This window comes from Stigmatopora nigra, chromosome 4 (genome assembly GCF_051989575.1).
Source record: "Stigmatopora nigra isolate UIUO_SnigA chromosome 4, RoL_Snig_1.1, whole genome shotgun sequence".
In the NCBI taxonomy this organism is placed as follows: domain Eukaryota; kingdom Metazoa; phylum Chordata; class Actinopteri; order Syngnathiformes; family Syngnathidae; genus Stigmatopora; species Stigmatopora nigra.
The window spans coordinates 16,870,553-16,895,836 of NC_135511.1; the positions used below are offsets into that span (position 1 = coordinate 16,870,553).

Here is a 25,284-nt window from a genome sequence, read left to right on the forward strand (position 1 = left end):
GTATTTTCACGACTATAAGGTGCACCCCATTATAAAGCGCACCCTCAATGAATGTTATTTTTTCCATATATAAGGCGCACTGTATTATAAGGCGCACTGTCTGTCTATTTTGGAGAAAATTTAAGACTTTTAAGTGTGCCTTGTAGTCGTGAAAATACGGTAATTGCTATTGACTTCCAGGTATGAAGCACTCACTACTTCACAGTCACCTCTAGAGCCAGCCATTGTTGATGTTTTGGATTCTTTTTGTGTAAAATCTTGCAGTGGGGGAGGAGCTATATGATGGAAGATTTTGTAAACTGAGATGGCATCTGCATATTTTACAGTATTGTTTCAGTTCAGGCGTTTGTGTTTTTTTAATATCTGACAGTGGTGGTTTTTGGTTTTCTGTTTTTTTTTTCCATATATAAGGCGCACTGGATTATAAGGCGCACTGTCTATTTTGGAGAAAATTTAAGACTTTTAATTGCGCCTTATAGTCGCGAAAATACGGTATATGTTTAACTGTGTAAAAGTGTTGTTAAAATTGCAAATACTTTATTTGTTCTCATGTTAGTCTCTTGTTCATAATATATTGTTCATAATGTAAAAGGAAAATTCTGTCAACAAACATTTTGATAATTTATTCATTCTTTGCACTAATTATTAGTATTAGTGACTAATATAAAGGAAAAAAAAAGTTAAAAGGTATTATACTTTTGTATTTTATTCCAGAGACAACATCAAAATAATTTAATAGTGTTGTGGCTTAATTCATATGGAAAAATGCAGCCGTGTGCATTTTTTTTTTTCACTACAGTTGGCAATTGGAAGGCAGTAGAGTGGATCTTAACTCAAGGCTAACACAGAATAATGCAAGGTTGGTAATGAATTAAATATTAGGAATCTTAACATGGTAGCCAATAAGAATTATTTGCCTTATTAAAGCGGGAGAAGATGCTGATTAAAGTTTCATTGCGATGCCGTCTTTTTTTTATGTCTTCCTTCAATATGGATCGTTCTAAATGGAGGGAAAAACGCAAGTGGAGATAGGAGATCTTTATTTGTAACAGCATATATTTGATTCTTTTGTTTTGGAGTGAAGAAATGGGTTTTAAAATGTGGGGTATCGATGTGTTTTGAATAGGTGGTTTTGTGGCTATTGTGCAGTGGTTTGTGAAAGATAAAGTTTTAAAATAGTGGATATTTTTTAAGTAAGTAATAGTTTTTTTTGTTAACTGTCGTGATGGCCTTAGATGTCCAATCTATTTTGACTGGGAGAACTGGTGAAACATTGCCAGGCTTCCCATATGACTGTCAATGGTTATGATGGATTAAGACAAGGGTGTCAGACTGGGGTTGGCTCGCGAGCCGCTTTATCGTCAACTTGATTTCATTTAGATATAATATTTAGATTTTTTTTTAATAAATGGATTAAATGAACTGGATTAAAACACCTGAATATTTAGTTTTTGGTCAATCTAAATCAATATTTATTTTAGCTTTTTTTAGATGTATTTTTAGATTTTACAAAATGATTTTTGCACTAAAAACTGAAAAAAAATGATTAAAAAATGACAATAATTGATTAAAAAAGGGGAAAAAAAACTTGAAATTTAATATACATCTATACTCTTCATTTTAATTTGATCCTAAAACAAAAAGTCAGCACTCATGATTTACTTTCCCGGGCCACACAAAATATTGCGGCGGGCCAGATTTGGCCCCCGGGCCGTCACTTTGACACCAGCCCTACAATGTGAACATTACAAGCTACATCTAGTTTTAAAACAGAGATGAGTGACAAAATATCGTCCAACTTTAGTTTCTTGTGCAGACATTTTTTAAATAATATTTTCCTAATTGGCTTGCATGGCATAGTTTGAACTCCCCAATTCTTAACTCGCACTATTGTGAACAAACCGACACAAGACAAACACTTATAAAAAGGAGAGAAAAAAAGAAAAACTACTGATGATGCATGTTATGTGAGCGACAGCAAAGGACAGGCATCCTTGCTTTCTCTCCAGCATCCCCGCACTCACAAATGATCGGTCATTTAGTTGTCCGCATGTAATGTACACAGAGTAAATGAACATCACGGTGTCTATTGTCCCAAGAGGAAACACTAGAGCTAATGAAATAGGAACCTATAAATAGCAGAGTCATTACTGAGAGAGGACTTGTGTTGCAAGCCACTTCTCACTCAGGACCTCTTTGTACTATGCAGTACCAATAAGTGGCTGCGTGTTATCACATGTGCTTCATGCTAGATCGCCTGGCGAGGAATGTGGACGCAAATACGTTGACAGAGAAGCGTACAGTGTCAACTTAGAACAATAAAGATAATTATATATATCTAAAACAGTTTTTTCAGATAACTATATCCTAAAAAACAATATAACAGACTGTCAGTGATCGGAGAGAACAAAAAAAGGAAATAAGTTGAACATGAGTATTAGCTAAACTATATAAAAAAAAGTGTGACTTAGAGTCCAAATTATACTTTTTAACAAAACAAATGGCTGTTAAGACCTACTGTATGTATACATGTACATCTATGTGAATACGTGTGTATATATATATATATATATATATATATATATATATATATATATATATATATATATATATATATATATATATATATATATATATATATATATATATATATATATATATATATATATATATATATATATATATATATATATATATATATATATATATGTGTATATGTGTATATGTGTATGTGTATATGTATATATGTATATGTATATGTATATATATATATATATATATATATATATATATATATATATATATATATATATATATATATATATATATATATATATATATATATATATATATATATATATATATATATATATACACAAATACATATATATATATATACACAAATACATATATATATATACACAAATACATATATATATATATATACACAAATACATATATATATATACACAGATACATATATATATATACACAAATACATATATATATATATATATATATATATATATATATATATATATATATATATATATATATATATATATATATATATATATATATATATATATATATATATATATATATATATATATATATACGCAGATGTACATGTATACATACAGTAGGTCTTAGTTATACATATATTTCAGCAACACACCCATTTATTTTGAGTATTCATGTATTTATTTATTTATTAACTTACTTATGACCTATCTATTTATGTCTAAAATACCTTTCCTATATCTGCATTCTCACCGTCTTGCTACTGTAACAATGAAATTTCCCGAATATGGGATGAATAAAGTTATAAAGTTATCCAATCCAATATTTTGCACAAGTATTGGGTAATTTATCCTAATCCATCGGTACTTGATAAATGATTACAAAATACGGATGTACAGCACTATGAGGTGGAAAAAGTCATTATTCTTTAGTTATAATTCCTGTTTACATTTAAGTCTGAGTGCGCAAGGAGGACAAAAATTCTACTGCATCCACACGCTGTAAAAACTCATTCCAATCAATCCTTCCTTTTTGCATCCCAAGCAGCCGGTTTCTACTGTCTGCCACAGCCTGAAGATAACTATTTCAACCACCTCTGTCATGCCTAATTAACAGCTCCGACGTACAATTCAGGATTTTTTTGCAATTAACCTACTAAAATATTGTTGGAGGATGCTAATTGTTATGCCACTTGCCATAAAGCCTCATTTGCATAACGTATGTGCAAAAACAATCACGAGCTGTTGATCGCACGTGCGGGAAAGCCGGAGAAAGAAACGCTTCCGGCGACAGAAGAAGAAGGAGGAGGGCGAGAAAGAAATAAAAGAGAGAGAGAGAGACATGTAGAAGATGGGCGCCGATGGAGAAGACGCCGCTTTACAATGACATCCATAGACTTGCAACTAAAAAAGCATTTAGCCTTCTAAATGAAACGTAGTCTTTGTTTTCTTTTGTTTTTCTGTTTTTTGTGGGGGTTTTTTGGCCCTGTCTCGTTCTTTGTTTGGTTCGCCTTCATCTTTTCCTTCACTGATTGGGAATCGGAGGGTGTTTTGGGGGGGATAATAGCGGCATCTTCCCCGTGTCCCCATCGTGCTTTAGAGAAGGAAGCGCAAAAGCAGCCTGGCTATTGAAGGCAGTCAGGAAACCCAGCTGTGTGCAAGCCATTCGGCACAACGCTATCTAGTCACTGCAGACATATGACTGAGGCTCCCTGAGACAAAAAAAAAAACACAGCCAAAGTCAATTGTGTTTGCTGCTGAATAGCTGGCTGTTTTTTTAAAAAAAAATTCTCACGTGAGCGTGCTGGAGCCTCTTCAACGCCGGTCAAATCACAAAGGAAAAACACGCTTAACATAAAAGCCCGTTATGTCATAAATATTTTGCCATGGGGGCTTGGAGAAAAGGAAAATGATCAGTTATGGGTTGTAAAAGGGGATGGTTGGAAAAGGATCAGGTAATGGTTTTGGTAAAAAGTTGGGTAGGGGGAACTGATTTTTGTGGGTTTGGAGTTTTTTAGGGAAAAAAATGTTTTTGGGGGAAATTATGTGTGAAATGATTGACCTGAATTTATTTTTTTTAACTAAAGCAAACCATGTTTTGATAAAAAAGTTGGATAGGGTGAACAGATTTTTGTGGGTTTTTGTGTTTTTTGGGGAAAAATATGTTTTTGGGGGAAATTGTATGTAAAATGATTGACCTGAATTTTTTTTTAACTAAAGCAAACTGTTTTGATAAAAAGTTGGATAGGATGAACGGATTTTTGTGGTTTTTGAGTTTTTTAGTGAAAAACATGTTTTTGGGGGAAATTATACATAAAATTATTGACCTGATTTTTTTTTTTTAACTAAAGCAAACCATGTGACCTCTCAAATTACTCGGAATACTGAATTGAACCGATTTAGTGGTAAAGTTTTATTAAAAATTGCTCAAATTTGAATAAAAAAGCAATTTTTATTGTCTGTTCTTAAATATAAAATCTCACCCCTCAAATTTCAATCCATTACTTTATAGCCCAACAACAAAAACACACAAAAACACTTCAAAAACCGTTTTAAGCACTGTCTATATGGTAAAAAAAAATCCCAAACTTTCACCAATCATACCGATAAACCCTCCAAAACAAGCTACCTCATTACCATTGTCAAGTCACATTAAAAGCAATGTCCCCAATAGATTTCCGAAATGCTTAGTGCCTTGCTCCTAACTCTATTTACTCCAGGTAATGCTTTTAGTCTGCCTTGCTTGCGGTTAATTACAATCTCATCCCGTCTTGTATTTAGTTAACACCCTCTCTCTCCTGCCTACCATCACCTTTAAAAAAAAAAATCTCCTAATTCACCATCATTTCTTTCAAAATCCCCAATTTGGAGTCAAAGTTCATCCAAAGCAACGCGTCAAAACGTAGCCAAAGTAGCTGAAAGAGCTGTGGAGAGACGACTAAGCCTCTCTCTCAGTGGCGCTCGGTGATTTAGCCTGTAATAGTTCTCTGTAATCTCTTTCTATTGATTAAACCTCACTTGAAGAGAAGAGTCCTGCAACAGAACCTCTCTCTTCCTGGTCCGAAAATACCATATGGAGGTAATCTTTCACCTTTTGTTATTCTTTGCCTTCTCCCGCTGCGAGAATACTCTTCCAAGCATGAAAGCAAGGCAGGTTCAAATAAACCTCACACTGCAAAAACTCATCGGGATGGCAATTTTCTATGAATGCATTCACTGTAGTATGACAGCTAGCGGCTAAAAAAAATACTCCCGATTGATAGAAAGTCAATTATTTCAGTTTAGGGGGACATCAAAACACTCTACATATTTTTTTAAATCATTTAACTAATAATCCCGACATTTACCGTGCGAAAACCTGCAAAAAAATTCAATGTAAACCCCCCTTTTGCTATAACAACTGAATTTAAAGACAGTCAAAAAAATGACTTCATGCTTCCACTTAATCGCATTTCTTGCATAATGCTTAATTAGCATATCAAAGTAAATAAATATTCTGGTATTTTGAAATATACAAATATGCTGGCATGTCCCAAAAAAGTCCTGAAAAGCTTTTGCTTATGACTTAAATGATACTTTTGCACTACAATCTACATAAAAGTGCAGCATATACAATAGCTGTCATTCCAATTGTAGTTTACACTCATACTTTTACTTCCAATGTCTTAAAAATCATTTGCATCAGCCTTATCCTCCTCCCCCGTCTGAGCAGGCATGAAAAGAGCCGAGGAATCCCTCTGAGCGATACTACACGGGCCAGTGAAAAAGTACCCTACGTACTACAATAACAAGGTGACCAACAAGGCCACTACACCAGCTGAGCTCTGTCACTGACTCCAAACTAACAACAAAACCCACTTTCTCTCCCTCTCTCTCCCCTTCTTTCTTCCTAAAACATTTACAGTAACCCTTAATACATCCTTTTCCCCCCCTACAACTCATTTTCACCCCAATTTTTTTAAATTTAGGCTTCCTAAAACTGCCCGGCAACAAAAACAATCCCAGTGACCCCATCATATAGTATCTGTCAATCAAAAAGGTCATCTAATATATAAATACCTATGGAATTATTGGGTAAACACTACTTTTATGTTCCAAAAAATCCATGTCATTTCAAAGAATTTAGGCTTCCTAAAACTGCCCGGCAACAAAATCAATCCCAGTTAGCCAATCATATAGTATGTGTCTATTAAAAAGGTCATCTAATATATAAATAACTATGGAATTATTGGATAAACACTACTTTTGTGCTTCTAAAAATCCATGTAATTTCAAAAAGTGTAGTGACTAATAAAAACAGATATTTTCTCAGTGACATTTGTTTTTTTTTGCCTCTTTTGTCTTAACAAGCGACAAAAAAATTGAGCACCTCGACTCCGTCTGCCTTTGTGACCGGCACCTGAGTAAGGGGGGGAAGTTCATAAACTTTTATGGTCTCCCCCGAGCCAATTTCCTCATAAACTGCACAAAGGTCACAAATCTGACAAGTTATCGTGGTGCTAAAATTACGCCAAATCCACACTGTTGTTTCTCTTTAATTCCCATTTGTTGACTTGTTTTGTTTTAGCATTTAGAATTTACTTATGTGACCTGCATTATAACCATTTTTTTCCAAAGGCAATTATAATAAAATTGTGTTATTAAAAGAGCTCATTATAGTCATTTTAATGTATTTAGTTTTACAGTACGCATACTGGAAATTTACAGTGTTTTTTTTTTAAAGAAATTTGCATACATGTGGAAGAGATACACTTAAAAATTGTGTTTTTGGCACGTTTGTACTGGGAATAATTTTAGTCTCAGGTGTTCAATTCCATTAACACACTAAGTGTTTTTGTCATTTATTCACGTTTTTGTGTGTATAAAAAGCAAAATGGATTTTTAAAGACAAAATTAGACAAAATTAATGTCATAATATCATTGATTTTTTTTAACAATGCTATTTTATTTTTAGAAAGCTGTCCACATGCAGGCAAAAATTGCTTTTCAGTCTATTTTGCAGAATATTAATCACTCGGTTTATAAAAATATTCATATATAATATAACAAACATGCTGTGTCATTTGTGTATGGAGGATTTAACGTATAGCGTATTTTATGGCTTGTTATGAATTTTTTCATATTTATATATAAGCATGAGTCTGGTTAGATGAAATATTATAAATATATTCAACTCCTTTGCATGCATATAATTCCACTCTAAAAAAATTGATCAAAATGAGGCAACCTGGATGACATATTTTACGCTGATATGCAAAAAAAGTACCATTGTTCTACGGCTCAACTATTAAAATATATCAATACTTTCTTCACTAGAGTAGAAAAGAAAATCTTACCTGTCTTTTCTTTAATTTCACAGAGAACGCTGAAGAGTGCTGGTTTCATTCTGTGGCAGTTCAGTCCATGTTTCCTGTTTCAGTATAAGACAAGATAAAATATTGATATAAGTTCACTGATAAGTCCGTTATGTACAAATACCATCACATGCATTGTCAATAAAAATTGGGGCAAAACACTGATTAATAATAAGTCAAATATACTACAAAATTGCCACTTTGAATGAACAATATTAGTCTAAACATGACAAATTTCATTAAAAAACACTCATTAGGGTATTTAACTGTATTTTGTTACTCTTTTGAGGTATTGCAGTTACATTTTTACGACTATTTGTCAACTAAAACATGTTCATGGATGAACTTTTTAGAACAATACAAGCCATACAATCATTTCAATTAATAACTGTTATCTCCACTGTGACATCCTTCTCATGTACTCAAGCTTTATGAGGCGCTAAATGCACCTGATCATTGTCATTGTCATTAAATGCACCCCAGCCTGCTTTTAAACCCAGTAGGGGGGTGATGGAGTTACATTTTAATAAGAATAGAACCCCCTTTTCTAACGGTAGGGGTTGGTTTGATTACAAGTTCTAATATCATCATTAAAATAAATAAAAAACCAACTTTGCTTGCGCCTCGTCCAGACTTTGATCAGTTATAGTCATGATTTGATGAAGAATATCGCCAATATCTTGTTTTCGTCCATCCCCGTCTGTACCATCGTGTCCATGGGGAGGCGGAAGAGCCATACCCCCTTGTACCGAGTGTCCGGCCAAACTGACGCCGCCGATCGACTGCATGATCCGGGCTTGATCGTCCATCGGAGCCGCTAAAGAGTCTGTGCACTGAGCCACGCAAATTGAAAAACTCATATACGAAATGGACTAGAACATATACAGGTGACAAAAAAGGTTAAAAGGCAGCGTGGCACCTAAAAACACTAACGTTTTATTAAAGAAACAAAACTATAATTAAAAAAAAAGGGATATATAGCGAGCGACGGTGGAATTCGGTCCAAGTTGACGCTCGGCTCTTTACGCGCGGTCCAAAGTAGCACAAAAAACGGGGAAGATATTGCCTTAAATGGGACTTAAAGCAAAACTTCTATTGTCAAAATCGCCAAAGCTTGTCCATGTTTATCCTCTGCGATGTTTCTGTTTCTTCTCTTTAGGATTTGGTAAAAATCGCTCCTTTTTTTGGGTGATTTCTCATTTATTGACGCTCTTCATGGGATTCCCAGTGCATCTTCTTATACATAAAAAAAATGTCCACAAAAATCCTTATCGGGAGGTGCAAAAAAAATATCCAGCGCAGCAAATAATTCTTTAAAAAAAAAAACATAAAAATTTTAAAATCTTACTGTAAGGTATGAAGTCCAGGTATTAAAAAAAACAGTTTTTAAATGAAAAATAGAGAAAAGTTACACGATGCTCAGATATAGGAAGAAGAAAAAAACAAATAAGGATGCGATGCACCAAAAAAAAGGCAAATTTAAAAAAAAATAGGTTTCCTTTACTAAAATTTATGATCTACAGCCTATGTATGTTTTATGTTGTTTGATAGTGAGCGATTGACAGTGTGCCAATGCCACTCACTCAATGCAAACGTGTCAGAACAGGCAACACGAGGGGGGAGAGCAAGAAAAAAATACACTCACAAAATACCAAATGAAATGCACGCCCCGCCCCTAAAAGAGGAGGGGTCTATTCTCCTGTCACACCAAAAAAAAAAGCCCCAAAATATTACAAGCGACTAGTTAAAACCATCTGATTATAATGATAAAAACACGCACAATCTTTGCAGGAAATCGTCCTTCTTAAAGCAGCAATATGCATCGCACTCCCGGGTAGTAATCGAGATTTACTCCTGCAAGGTAAGCAGGCAAATACATAACGATACTTTTATGCAGTTTGATGTAGAGCAGCGCGCTTTCTTTCCTCTGCTAAAGCTTTTTTTGGCTCCCCACACGGGCAGACATGTTTATATGATTGCAAATTGAAGAAAGCTCCACCAATCCACGTCTAGATGGAGGGAGAGTGACGAGGAGTGTATCCTATTGCTTGGCAGATGCATGATGGTCAAAGCCCACCCACTCAATCCCTCCATCTTCGACATTGCCCCCTTGTAGAGGGAGGGAGGAAAGAGGAAAAAAAGGAATGGCAACTTGTGATTGGTCGTTGCTAAGAGCGACATCCATTGCAGAAAAAATAAAGCAGGCGGTGGTGCTCGGTGCTACTTGGCTGTTGCTATGGTAGCAGACACGTTGTTGGGTTGCAGGGATGCGAAGGGGGTAAATGTATGGGGATGGATGCGAGTTTTGGGGGGTTTTAGGGGGTAGGGGGGCTTTTTATGGTGTTTTATGGAAGCTTTAGAAGGAAATAAAAACATTTGAATCTGTTTTTTAAAAGATCAAACTTCGGTATTGTATGAATTGGTCATTGGAAGGAGTTTTAATGTGTATTTGTTAGAAATTTAAAGGGGAAGTAACTATTTTTTTGCTTGTTTTACAGAAATGTAACTTCATAAATAACAGCTTTGGAATGAAATGGGAAGATGTAAATCTGTTTTTTAAAGATAAAACTTCAGTATTGTATGAATTGGTCATTGGAAGGAGTTTTAATGTGTATTTGTTAGAAATTTAAAGGGGAAGTAACTATTTTTTTGCTTGTTTTACAGAAATGTAGCTTCATAAATAAATCTGTTTTTTAAAGATAAAACTTTTGGATTTTAGGAATTGGTCATTGGAAGGAGTTTTAATGTGTATTTTTTTTAGAAATTTAAAGGGGAAGTAACTATTTTTGCTTTTTAGCTTCATAAAAAAACTTGCTTAGGAATCACATTGGGGTCATTTAAGATACAAAATGTTCACATTTGTAATGAGTAAGTGGAATTAACAACTAATTAAAGTGGTTGCACATCTGTCATATAGCTCTGGGATCGAGGGTTCAATTCCCTGGGCTTTCTATGAGGAAAATGCTGTTTCCATGCCTGTGTGGTTTTTCTCCGGGTAGTATGGTTTACTTCAAATACCCATACATGAGTGATAGGCTAGTTAACCACTCCATATGGTTTTGGGATCGTGGGTTGAATTCCCGACGTTCCTATGTGGAAAATGTTGTTTCCATGCCTGTGTGGGTTTTCTCTGGGTAATATACTTTACTTCCAATCCCCATTTCATGCGCGATAAGCTAGTTGAGCACTACAAAATTGTCTCTAGTTACAAGTATGAGAATGAATTCAACATCATTGGCTGTGATAGACTCCAGCACCCCTGCGACCCTTGTAATGAATGAAAAAAAAACTTGATTAACATTAAAATGAATATAAACTGAAATAAACTCCAGTTAAGACCCCAATAACAAGTTGTTTTTCCCATAAAATTTTACTAATAGCTTCTATTGACATTTATTGGCTGGGATAGACTCCAGCACCCCTGCAACCCTTGTGATGATTGAAAAAAAAACATTTTTAACATTGAAGTGAATAGAAACTGAAATAAACTCTAGTTAAGGCTCCAATAACTTGTTTTTTTCCATAAAATTTAACTAATAGCCTATATTGACATTTAAAAAATGTCCAATCCATTTTAACTGGGAGAACTGGCTTCCAGTTTGACAAGGAGTTCTGGTAGGGCCATCCTCCTGCTTCCCAGTAAAAATGGAGTTGACATCAATGACAGCCAATGAATAAAATGAGTTCTTTTTAACACGCCACATTCGTGTCAGTGATAATATATGACTAAACTGTCGTGGGTTTAGTTCCCACTCTGTCACATCTGTCACTCTCTATCTGGGTACTGTAAATAATTTTTTGCCTTTTGTCCCATGTTATATGAACTAATGGATATATTTATGCATAAAAAAATCTGAATAATGCAAATAATATACATTCTTTTCCCACTGGAATTAACAATGGTGATTATTCTAATGCTAATAACTAGCCTACCAAAAAGCTCACTTCAAATAGCATTTTTAACCATAAAATGCCAAGCTTTAGTAAATAGTGATTCTTGTCTGTCTCTGAAACAAAAAAAACTGATATAAAATCCTTATATCTAATGCCTTATGTCTTTTCTCCATAGAAAATCATGCTTTTTTCACATATTAAAAAATCTCCTTCTTAAATTTGATCAACACTGAATTTAATTGAATGTTTTTATGCCATTATACAAGATGGAACTAGTTAAAATTCTTGTTCAAAATCTAACATAAGAAAACATCATGAAAAGTCCACAAGAAACAAGATTTTTAGAATTTAGAAAAGCTTTAAATTAGACTTTCTCTATAAAAATCCTGCTTTATTTCAAAAATTCAAAACCTCCTTAAATTTGATCAACACTGAATTAGCATGTACATTGATTTGAATTGTCATTTTACAAGATTTAACCCGTCAAATTTCTGTTAAAAATCTAATGTACGAAAACGTATAATGAAAAGTCCACTTAAAAACAAGATTTTTAGAAGATAGTAAGTCTTTAAATTATTATTTTTCATATAATCCTGCTTTTACAACCTCAAAACATTCTTCCTAGATAACCCTAACCCTAACCCTAACCCTAACCCTAACCCTAACCCTAACCCTAACCCTAACCCTAACCCTAACCCTAACCCTAACCCTAACCCTAACCCTAACCCTAACCCTAACCCTAACCCTAACCCTAACCCTAACCCTTAAAATCTAAAATACTACAAATACATCCAACTTTGTGCCCAACCTGTCAAATCCCTATTAAAAATCCAACCTAAGATAACATATAATGAAAACTCCACTAAAAAAAAAAGAGTTGTAGAAGTTAGTAACTCTTTAAATTAGGTTTCTGTTCATATGATCCTGCTTTAACAACTTCAAAAAATCCTTCCTAGATATCTTAAAAACTCCAAAACCTCCAACTTTGTGCTGAATCTGTCAAATCCCTATTAAAAATCCACCTAAGATAACATATAATAAAAATTCCACTAAAAAACAAGATTTTAGAAGTTAGTACATCTTTAAATCAGGTTTTCTCCATATAATCCTGCTTTCTTTCCTCAAAACATCTTTTCTAGATATCTTAAAAACTCCAAAACCTCCAACTTTGTGCCAAACCTGTCCAATTCCTCTTCAAAATCCAACCTAAGAAAACAATTAAAAACCCACAAAAAACAACAACATTTTTAGAAGTTAATAAATCTTTAAAATCAGCTTTTCTCCACATAATCCTACTTTCACAACCTCAAAACATCCTCCCCAAATACCTTAAACTCTAAAATACTACAAACACACCCAACTTTATCCCCAACCTGTCAAATTCCTCTCCAAACTCTGACGTAAGCAAACATACACCAAAAAAAAAAAGAAAAAAACAGGTCTTTAGCAGTTAGTATGGTTCATTTATTTGACCTTGAAGTAAAAGAGCAAGCCACTCTTGAGTTTAGCAAACGGGACTCCCAAGACTGCTACATTTATCATTGAAATACTGAGCTGTCAAGTCACACCACATACCTGTCACAAAAGGGCTCAAAGGTACGAAGGTAGCTTCTCTCCTCTGTTGCAGTGCATGATTCTTCATTGCATGGCATAGCGGGCCTCTACTCACTATTGTTTTCAGCCCCGTGTCAACATAATTCATTTCTCTATGTGACAGCGTATGACGACTCCCAGAGTCTGGCACGACTAGTTCAAATGTTCACGTCAAATCCGAGATCGTAGCATTGCTATTTCGTCTCTTAGCGAAAATTGACGACAAAAAAAGCAGCTAAAACGCGATTTTTTTAAACGAGAAGGCGGGAAGGAACGTTAGAGACGATACTTTGTCATGGTGCTCCTCGTTGTGACATGTGAAAAGACCCACAGGTGCTGTACAAAGTGACTGTGTTGTCATATTTCATTTAGGCATCCTTCAGCAAAGCTGTAATTGCCTAATTAGCTTGTTAATTAGAAGATTAGCATTTGCTGATGGAGTGGCTTGCTCTGTTGTGAGGAGAGTAATGCGGCGAGAAGTTCAGGGTGCAGGATTTCACAGTATTTTAGGGGGAAGTGTAAAAGAGGTCATGGGGATATTTGGTGTGGGATTTTTTGGGTTAGAAGATGATCAATTTGAATTTGTGGGAAAGCTTGATTCGACTGGAAAATGTTGAGAATGGCAACCTGAGAAACTTGCACAAAAATGTAGCTTATATCTGACTTTTCTCTCAATAGAAACAATGATTTAAATCAAGGGTGTCAGAATCGGGTTGGTTCGCGGGCCGCTTGAACGTCAATTTGATTTCATGTGGGCCGGACAATTTTTGATATAATATTTACTTTTTTTAATAAAAATGGATTAAAAAAACTGGATTAAAAACCCTGCATATTCATTTTGGTAATAGATCTAAAACAATGTTTGTTTTAGCTTTTTTTAGATATATTTTTTTGATTTAACAAATGATTTTTGAACTAAAAACACAAAAATTGATTAAAAAATGACAATTATTGATTTAAAAGGGGGAAAATCAGGAAATTGAATATACATCTATACTCCTCATTTTAATTTGATCCTAAAACAGAAAATCGACACTCATGATTTACTTTCCCGGGCCACAAAAAAAATGATGCATCGGGCCAGATTTGGCCCCCGGCCCACCACTTTGACACACTTTAAATGTATTCTATTTCTTAGTTGAAATAATGTGACAGTTTTGAAAGCCCTAATTCAACTTGCACACAGAAAAGTGTATTTTTTTAAACTACAGTTTTTTAACTACTGTTTTAAAAAGAGTGCTTTAAGTTTTTCTAAATCTTTGACTTCATGTTGCCATTTTCTGTAGGTGGACAAAAAGCACTTTATCTTTTGAACACAATACGCGTCTTTGAGATTCTTAAGAATTACATTGAATTTCTATGTCGAAAACAACAGTCAAATCCCTTTCCGACAGTTATTAAGAAATGTATGCTTGTCGGTGATTGACTTTCAAAACAACAAAATCCAAATCAAACATCCACATAACACCTAAAAAGGTCGATTAACATCTCAGTTGAGTTAAAACCGGATTTACAATGATTCAACTCTTCCAAAAGGACTTTCCAAGCTACTAATGAAGAAAGAAAAAAAATCCTACGAAGAGGTCGCGATGTATGGTGTCTAAATCACGGCGGCCAAGCTGCCCTGTGTTCAGCTTGAGTATTGACATTATGCCAGCTATGACACCATAACTCAGCCCACTGCGATGGTCATTTGATAAATGGTATCATAAATTGTTGACAAAACAATTTGTGATGTATTATGTTTCCGATGGGTTGTACTGCTTATCAAATCAAGTAATCTGGCAGGGCTTTCCATTCATCAGCGTGAGGTCAGCACGCGCTCAGGATAGTGATGACTTTGTCGCTTTGCGCTACCTTTTTCTATATTAACCACAGCATTAAAAGAAAAGGGGATGATACAATGCTTGTATATTCACAAAATGGAAATATGACACCACTTTTATGTGGATAACATATGGTTAAAAACATGGAATTGACCATAGACTACCTACCGTATTTTCACGACTATAAGGCGCACCGAGTTATAAGGCTCAGTGTATTATAAGGCTCACTGTATTATAAGGCGCACTGTATTATAAGGCGCACTGTATTATAAGGCGCACTGTATTATAAGGCGCACTGTATTATAAGGCGCACTGTATTATAAGGCGCACTGTATTATAAGGCGCACTGTCTATTGTGGAGAACATTTAAGACTTTTAAGTGCGCCTTATAGTGGTGATAACACGGTAATTGCTATTGACTTCCAGGTATGAAGCACTCACTACTTTACAGTCACCTCTAGAGCCAGCCATTGCTGATGTTTTGGATTTTTTTGTATAACATTTTGCAGTGGGGGAGGAGCTATATGATGGAAGATTTTGTAAACTAAGGTGGCATCTGCATATTTAACAGTGTTGTTTTAGTTCAGGCGTTTGTGTTTTTTTAATATCTTACTGTGGTGTTTTTTTGTTTTTGTTTTTCTGTTTTTTTCCATATATAAGGCGCACTATATTATAAGGCGCACTGTCTATTTTGGAAAAATTTAAGACTTTTAAGTGCACCTTATAGTCGTGAAAATACGGTACTCGTTATTTGGTAATCAGTTCTATTTAAACCCCGTGTGCTTGTGAGTCATTTTTAGATAGTCAGCTTTGTTTACTTCATGCCGTTAATTAAAGATTATAGTCCATGGAAATCATTTAAAATGTTGAGCTTAGGCCCAAAAAATTAAGAATATGACAATATAACAATCTGAAAATTCCTTTTACAAATAATTAGCAGTGAAATACAATAAATTTGAGGAATAATGACGGTCTGATAGGGTTTCTAGTGACAGTATAATTTTTTTATGGTCAGTTATTGTATTTCTATCAAGGCAATAACGAGCTGATTTTTTATTTTTCTAATTTCCCTGGCCATTTTTCACCCAAAGCTATTTTGTTTAAAATTATGGCATATTCAATCTTTCCAGAAACCATGTTTTTGTTGAAAAGAAGCATAAATATATATATATTATATAAAATATATACATATTTTGAATTAATGAAGTCATGAGCCACTTTTAATTTTCAAACAACTTGTGTCATATCACCAAAAAAATAATAAAATCAATGTTAAATCTAATACTCCAAAACTTCATTAATTTGGCAGCGATGACAAGTGTTGTTTTTTTAACGTGACTACACTCGCCACTAGCTGTCTTTTCCACTTCCTCGACAAAAAAATAAGCCTTTAAAAAGTAAAAAGAAAGTCTGAAAAAGATCACATATGTCTCGGCAGTCATACTTGCGTACATGCGAGTATTTTAATCAATGCAAAAAAAATACAAAAAATCAAGAAATTCCTTTATTTTTAGCTTCAATGGAGTCACGGGATAACACTTAATTGTCAGCTTCCTTCAAACAACTTCAGGTGAATATGTCCCGTTGATATTAAACATACAGTCCAATATTTATGAGGCCTGCCGCCATACACGTCTGCAGCCAATTTTCATCCGAGATATTTGATCTTAAAAGCCATTGCTCAACAGCGGCACCGTGCTCTTGATCAAGAAACAATTGTTGTATCTTTTTCATCATGACGGGAGTCGCCTGTCCATCCTTTGCCTGACAGTGGGCGACCTCTCGGGCTTCAAAAGATACATTGAAGTTCTGCAAATAAACTGTCAAGCGTCGAGCCCAGTCAACGTACTTGCCGCCGCCGCGTCTGTCCGCGCCGTCTAAACTCCCGTTTAGTCGTCTATTGTCGAATATATTTGTATAGCCTTTAAAGCGGAGGTGACAAACGTACAATCTGAGGCCCGCGGGTGTGTCCTGCCTGACGTTGTAGCTCATTCCTACTGTAAGTACATTTTTAAATGTTTATTTTTGCAACAGGAGTGGTTTAAAATGAGTTTTGTGGGTTCTGTAAGTGCACTCAATTTGTTATATGTACCTGTATTTTGCTGTTTAATATAACCCCCATAATATTAGTAGTAGTAATAGCAGTAGTGATATCAGTAGTAAGAGCAATAGTAAGAGCAGTAGTAGGAGCAGTAGTAGGAGCAGTAGTAGGAGCAGTAGTTATTGTTGTAGTGGTAGTAATTGTCCTAGTGGAGGTAGTAGTAGTATTTGTCAAAGCCATAGTGGTAGTGGTAGTAGTAGTAGTTGTCCTAATCATAGTGGAGTAGTAGTAGTTGTCATAATCATAGTGGTAGTAGTAGTAGTTGTCATAGTGGTAGTAGTAGTAGTAAAAGTCAGTCATAGTGGTAGTAGTAAAAATCAGTCATAGTGGTAGTAGTAGTAGTAGTAGTAAAAGTCAGTCCTAGTGGTAGTAGTAGTAGTAAAAGTCAGTCCTAGTGGTAATAGTAGTAGTAAAAGTCAGTCATAGTTCTAGTGGTAGTAGTAGTAAAAGTCATTGTCATAGTGGTAGTACTAGTAAAAATCATTGTCATAGTGGTAGTAGTAGTGTTAGTCCTAGTAGTAGTGTTAGTCATAGTGGTAGTAGTAGTAGAAGTCATTGTCACAGTGGTAGTAGTAGTAGAAGTCATAGTGGTAGTAGTAGTAAAAGTCATAGTCATAGTGGTAGTAGTAGTAAAAGTCATAGTCATAGTGGTAGTAGTAGTAAAAGTCATTGTCATAGTGGTAGTAGTAGTAGTAGAAGTCATTGTCATAGTGGTAATAGTAGTAAAAGTCATAGTCATAGTGGTGGTAGTAGGAGTAAAAGTCATAGTCATAGTGGTAGTAGTAGTAAAAGTCATTGTCATAGTGGTAGTAGTAGTAAAAGTCATTGTCATAGTGGTAGTAGTAGTAGTAGAAGTCATTGTCATAGTGGTAATAGTAGTAAAAGTCATAGTCATAGTGGTGGTAGTAGTAGTAAAGGTCATAGTCATAGTGGTAGTTGTAGTAAAAGTCATAGTGGTAGTAGTAGTAAAAGTCGCCTGCTATTGATCACCATTTAAGTCCGATTCATTTAAACTTGATGCTAATCTGTCTCTTTATCCAAATGGATAGTACATCTAGTGCCAACAATGGCAGCCATTACAATACCATTTCATGAGCAAAAATAAACTAACCCCGCCCACATAAAATCCAGTTGGCATGAATGCGACCCGCGAACCGAACTAATTTTGACAACCCTACTTTAAAGTATTCCAACACCACCAAATCCAGGTTTTAATGCACTGCATATTCCTTAGTCTCATTTTAAAGCATTTTACCGAGACAAAAGGATTGGATGACCTGCTGCTTTGGTGACATTTAGTGGCCACCATCTCCCTGACGAGGCTACGGAATTTATGAAACGGGTCATTTACTTGCACATGAGTCTTACTTAAGACTCCCGTTAAAGCCACATGACCTTAAAAGATAGGGAAACGAATCACTGATAAATGCTAATGTGCTGCACATTCATTCTGTCTTTTAGATGCCATATATTTCACAACCGGAAAAAATTAAAATGAAGTATTGTGACGATTCGTTATTTTCCGTGTCTGTGCCGCTATTCTGCTCTTTAGCAATTAGGGACGTTAATTTGCAGAATGATGATATCATAGGAGGCATCATTTTTTGGCGTAGGGTGATTTGTGAAAAGTGGAAATTGCAGTTTTGACAGCCATTCTAAGACGAAAAATTATTTTTAAAAAAACAGAAATGAATATGTATAGTGAAAAAAGCTTTAAGTAAAAGTATTAGGACAGAAAAATACTCTTTACAAAACAAATCAAATACCGTATTTTCACGACTATAAGGCGCACCGGGTTATAAGGCGCACCTTCAATGAATGATATATTTTAAAACTTTTTTCCATACATAAGGCGCACCGGATTATAAGGTGCACTGTATTATAAGGCACACTGTATTACAAGGTGCACTGTATTACAAGGCGCACTGTATTATAAGGCGCACTGTATTATAAGGCGCACTGTATTATAAGGCGCACTGTATTATAAGGCGCACTGTATTATAAGGCGCACTGTCTATTTTGGAGAAAATTGAAGACTTTTAAGTGCGCCTTATAGTCGTGAAAATACGGTAAGTGCTATTGACTTCCAGGTATGAAGCACTCACTACTTTACAGTCACCTCTAGAGCCAGCCATTATTGATGTTTTGTATAAAATCTTGCAGTGGGGGAGGAGCTATATGATGGAAGATGTTATAAACTAAGATGGCATCTGCATATTTAACAGTATTGTTTCAGTTCAGGTATTTGTGTTTTTTTAATATCCGACAGTGGTGGTTTTTCGTTTTTCTTGTTTTTTCCATATATAAGGCGCACTGGATTATAAGACGCACTGTCTATTTTGGAGAATATTTAAGACTTTTAAGTGCGCCTTATAGTCGTGAAAATACGGTCATTGAAAGTATTTGATTTGTTGTGTAGAGTAATTTTTTGTCCTAATACTTTGTTTGACACATTGTTTTTATGGCAAAATGTATTTAGTTAAGAAAGCGTTCAAGGTTAATACTCCTTTAAAGCTTTTAGCTCTGTCCCACTGTGCAGATCACAGTAATTATACTTTCCACATGTGAATTAAACCAGTTTAAAACAAAAAGGTCAACTTTCATCATCCGACCTCGTGACCCCATTTGGAATAATAGCTCAAAAGTGCTTCATTACAGAAGATTATGGTGTACACTCAGATTTACTCTAACTTGATCCTTATGCTTCAAAGTAAGTTTTTAAATCGGTAAAAACATTCATTTGTGTGTCATCAGAAGTTATATGAAAGTATGATAGCAGTAGAAATGGCTTTAAAGTAGAAGTAAACTATATTCTGTATACAAATCCAACCAGAAAAGTGCCTGAAAAGACTAAAAAATACAAATAAATCCCAAATAGTCTTCATCTGCTTTGGCCCCGCCCAGTAGTGATGTCACAACCAGAATTGCTGGATGTTTCCTAATGCATTAATCATGGAACAATGGTACGAAACAGAAAATCTGACTCCAAATTTCATTTTCTATAGATTAAATCACAATATTTAAGTCTTTTTAATTTTTTGACATGGCCGCCATTTTATCAAACCTTTAAATAACAATGTCAAACAAAAAGTATGATTTTTTAAGTGTTTTTCAGTAAAATTTCGTCCTAGTTACTCCTTTCCATTCTTCACAGCAAAACAGATTCAACTAACATTAAACTACACCTATTTTTGTGTCTTATTACATATTGTTATGTAGTTCACAATTACCATATTTTCACGACTATAAGGCGCAATGCATTATAAGGCGCACCCTCAATGAATGACACATTTTATTATTTTTTCCATATATAAAGCACACTGGATTATAAGGCACCCTGGTTTATTTTGGAGAAAATTTAAAACTTTTAAGTGCGCCTTATAGTCCTGAAAATACGGTAATCAATTTTGTCACACTGGATTATAAGACGCCCTGGTCTATTTTGGAGAAAATTTAAAACTTTTAAGTGCGCCTTATAGTCCTGAAAATACAGTAATCCATTTTTTCACACTGGATTATAAGGCACCCTGGTTTATTTTGGAGAAATTTAAAACTTTTAAGTGCGCCTTATAGTCCTGAAAATACGGTAATCCATTTTTTTTCTTCTCAATGATAAAAAAAATACCCCAAAATAATTGTTACAACTATAAAAGAGCAATTCAAATAAAGACTGAACAAAAAAAAAAAGATAGGAATGCTATCGCTATTAACCATGCTAACCATGTACTCATTGCTATTCCACCAAGATGGCTTCCACTATAATTAAAAGAATTGAAAATGTACTCAAGTGACAACGACATATGACAAGATAACACCAAAAAAAAAGTCTAGCAAATCAGGAACCATTTTTTTTCCTTCCGTCTTTCATTGTACGGCAACATATCTTTCATTAAGGTTTAGGCATTAGATTAAAACCTGAACCAGTATCCAATAGTAATTAACTTGAGTATATCGCGAGGCCATTTTTCACATTAAAGTAACCTTTTAATAGCTGAGCCTTTAACTCCACTGCAGGTAATGACTTTAAAGAGTGCTTATTAAAAGGGAAATGGTAATGAGCTTTAATAAAGCAGAACAACTTTGAAATAAAGAGAGCTTTTCAATAGAAAAGGATGGAAAGGAGGGGGGGGGGGGGGGATCGAGCCGTGATTCCATTAACGAGACTAATGATTCTTTATCAGTCCTCTTATGTGTACATGGAGCTAACATTAACAGTGATTGAAGATGGGTCACAATGAAAAGATGGGTCTTTTCATTGCCCTTTAAAAAGATCAGATAAGAAGGAAAAAGAACTTTCGCTGTTTAAATCATGGAGAATTGATAACATGAGTCATATGACCTCCGACTCTGGGGGGAAAAAAAAAAGGAACGCGGCTAGCTCTACGTCGCCGTACCAGTCGTAACAATACCTTACATCGGTAATTATGAAATGAATGGGTCTCTTTATGTCGGGAAATGGGAAGAGAAGTAGTCTATTAAAGATCATAAGTGTCGAAATGTGACACAATAGGTTTAATTCTAGGATAGTTTTCAATGGGGGATTTGTAGGTCGTGGTATTATTGTATGGGGGATGTAAAAGTATGGAAGAGATTTTTTTTTTAAATGTGGGTTAAAATCTTTACAAGTGATAAAGTTAGGCGGTTTGTGTAAATCTAAACTGTTTAGAGAGGGTTATAAAAGGGAAATTGTGGGAGTGTGTGTGTAGGATTTGGGCAATAATGGTAATGAGTGAAGCATGTAAATGTTAATATAATAGTATATGGCATTAAAGAATTAAAGTCTTGGTAAATAAAGATTTTAAAAAATTTAAAAATGCTGTATTTTGAAAGGAATTGGGCATTCGGACATTGTGGGTAATAATTACTATGGACATTGAGCACAAAATTGTCAAAAATATCCACATTTTAGGTGAATTTCAATTGATTTGAATTGGAAATTGTTTTTCCAAAAATCGACATTATATCATATCATCATATGTTACTTAGGACACTTTTATTCTTATCCTTAGATTTTGCATGTGAACAACTAGTCTGCGTATAAATGTTAAAACAGTAATATATGTCATTCAAAAATTAAAGTCCTGCTAAATAAAGATTATAAAAATTTAAAAAACTGCTGTGTTTTGAAAGGAATTGGGCATTGTGGGTAATAATAGCTATGCACATTAAGCACAAAAATTGTCAAAAATAGCCACGGACTTTGTAGTATTTTATGTGAAATTCTATTGATTTTAAGTGTTTGGTTTTCCCAAGAATCGACATTATATCATATCATTATATGTTAATTAGGACACATTTACTCTGATCCTTAGATTTTGCAATTGAAGAAGGAATCTGCAAATATAAATGTTAAAACAATAATATAAGTCATTAAAAAATAAAGTCCTGCTGAATAAAAATTTTAAAAAATCTGTATTTCGACAGGAATAGGTAATAATCACCATGCGAATTAAGCACAAAATTATCAAAAACATAACTATTATTTTACGTGATATGCAATTGATTTTAAATGGGTATTCTTTTCTCAAGAATCTACATTATATCATATCATCACATGTTAATTAAAACACTTACAATTAAACAACTAATATGCATATAAATGTTAAAACAATCATATATGTCACTAAAAAAGAAAGTCTTGCTAAATGAAGATTTTAAAAAATGCTGTATTTTGACAGGAATCGGAGATTTGGACCTTGTAAGTGTTCGTCACATATTCAGCACACAATTGTTAAAAAAATATCCACTAACTTTGTATTATTCTACATAAAATACAATTGATTTTAATTGGTTATTCTTTCCCCAAGAATCAACATTGTATCACACCACAAGTTAATTCCCCCACTTTTATTCTTCTCCCTCCATTTTCCAATGGAACACCTAATCTACATAACGAGGCAAAACATCGCCCTATCTACCCTTGATGTAGATTCCCCGCCATCCAAAACAAACCAAAAAAAAAAAGTGAAAGACGATTAAGAATTGTCGCTTTAGAGAATAAATCTAATGAATTCAATCTGTGGCAAGCAGCTGGAAAAGGACCCCAGCTGACAACAGCACCTGGGTTTGCGACGCCGGCTGCCTGGGGCGCCGTTGACTGTCTCGGCGAACCCCCCTCCCCAAACACCAGCGCCCCCCGGGGGCCCCCGCTGGAGCTCCGCCTCCCCCCCTAACAAACCCCCCGTTTGATTGTTTGCAGGCGGTGACTATCCGACTAATTAAAGGAATGATTTGTGAAACTCTATCCTATTATTAATCGGTTTGACGCACATAATAAAAAAACATCGTACAAAAAAATAACCTTAAGGAATGTCACGATCATGGATTTATTTACTGTATTTTCACGACTATAAGGCGCACTTAAGTCTTAAATTTTCTACGAAATGGACAGTGCGCCTTATATATAGAAAAAACTGAAAAGCAAAAATGAAAAACCACCACTGTCGGATATTAAAAAAAAACAGCAGACGATCTAATAACGACTCACAAGCACACAGGGTTTAAATAGAACTGATTACCAAATAACGAGTACCGTATTTTCATGACTATAAGGCGCACTAATAAGTCTTAAATTTTCTCCAAAATAGACAGTGCGCCTTATAATCCAGTGCGCCTTATATATGGAAAAAAACAGAAAACCAAAAACGAAAAACCACCACTGTCGGATATTTAAAAAACACAAACGCCTGAACTGAAACAATACTATTAAATATGCAGACGCCATCTTAGTTTATAACATCTTCCATCATATAGCTCCTCCCCCACTGCAAGATTTTATACAAAAACAAAACATCAACAATGGCTGGCTCCAGAGGTGACTGTGTAGCGAGTGCTTCATACCTGGAAGTCAATAGCAATTACTGTACTTCCAGGACTATAAGGCGCACTTAAAAGTCTTACATTTTCTCCAAAATAGACAGTGCGCCTTATAATACAGTGCGCCTTATAATACAGTGCGCCTTATAATACAGTGCGCCTTATAATACAGTGCGCCTTATAATACAGTGCGCCTTATAATACAGTGCGCCTTATAATACAGTGCGCCTTATAATACAGTGCGCCTTATAATACAGTGCGCCTTATAATACAGTGCGCCTTATAATACAGTGCGCCTTATAATACAGTGCGCCTTATAATACAGTGCGCCTTATATATGGAAAAAAAATGTCATTCATTGAAGGTGCGCCTTATAATGAAGTGCGCCTTATAGTCGTGAAAATACGGTACTTTTCACCTGAAAATATTTCTAGGAACATCCATCGTTGGGGAATAAGACGGGTGTTTGGTAACATCTCGCTGTCGGCGACAACGTTCTCGCTGTGTTCGTACAACAGTCGGAGTTGAGAAGGCGATGTTTGTTAAATGAATGGCTTGGCACATTGGGACTCATTGCTCTTCTTCTTCTTCTATGGTTTCCCTCATTGCAACGTCTTTTAATTACGGGTGAAAAATGAGTTCATTTGGAAGATAAATAGCGCGTGTCTGTTTGGGCTTGGCAGGCTTAAAGATGGGGATTTTTCAAAGGCATTATCATGGAAAGAAAACAGCATTTACATTTATTGGAATGTTATTCAGATTACATTGAGGTTAGTTTGTAAAGATTTCAAGTGGAGAGCAAATGTTTATTAAATATTTTAATTTTAGGATAAGGTTGTCTTTTTGTTTTGTAATGGACAAAATCATAGATTTAAAATTTAATGGACGAATGGTCATTTATAGGCATTGAAATTTCTCCATATAGGAAATATTTTGTTTATTTTTTTTAATTAAAATGGAAAAAAAAATAACTTTTTTGCTCAGAAATATCAAATATATTTTTTTTATCTAGTAATATTTTACTTAATTTGAGCAAGGAAAGGTAGTAAACATGTTTTTGAAAATAAATTTAATTTGTATTGACATTTAAAAAATGTTTTTTTTTTTATCTGGTAATAATTTTTCTTCATTTTAGCCAAAAAAATCGAATTAAACATGTATTTAAAAATAGTTGTAAT

The 25,284-nt window shown here is 34.6% G+C and overlaps 1 protein-coding gene across 9 annotated transcripts in view; it reads right to left on the reverse strand.

Annotated features, from left to right (window-relative positions):
- Positions 1 to 25,284, reverse strand: part of pbx3b (pre-B-cell leukemia homeobox 3b) — a 128,231-nt gene that overhangs the window by 69,898 nt on the left and 33,049 nt on the right. For 3 of the 9 annotated variants that reach the window (XM_077715368.1, XM_077715367.1, XM_077715366.1), the window contains exons 1-2: positions 8,489 to 9,825; positions 7,859 to 7,932 (exon numbers count right to left, since the gene is read on the reverse strand). In XM_077715368.1, coding sequence (XP_077571494.1) covers positions 7,859 to 7,932; positions 8,489 to 8,736 — 322 coding nt within the window. In that variant the 5' untranslated portion in view covers positions 8,737 to 9,825. Of the gene's footprint in view, positions 1 to 7,858; positions 7,939 to 8,488; positions 9,828 to 25,284 lie in introns of those variants that run through there. The other 6 variants (XM_077715363.1, XM_077715361.1, XM_077715362.1 and 3 more) reach the window with 4 other exon arrangements.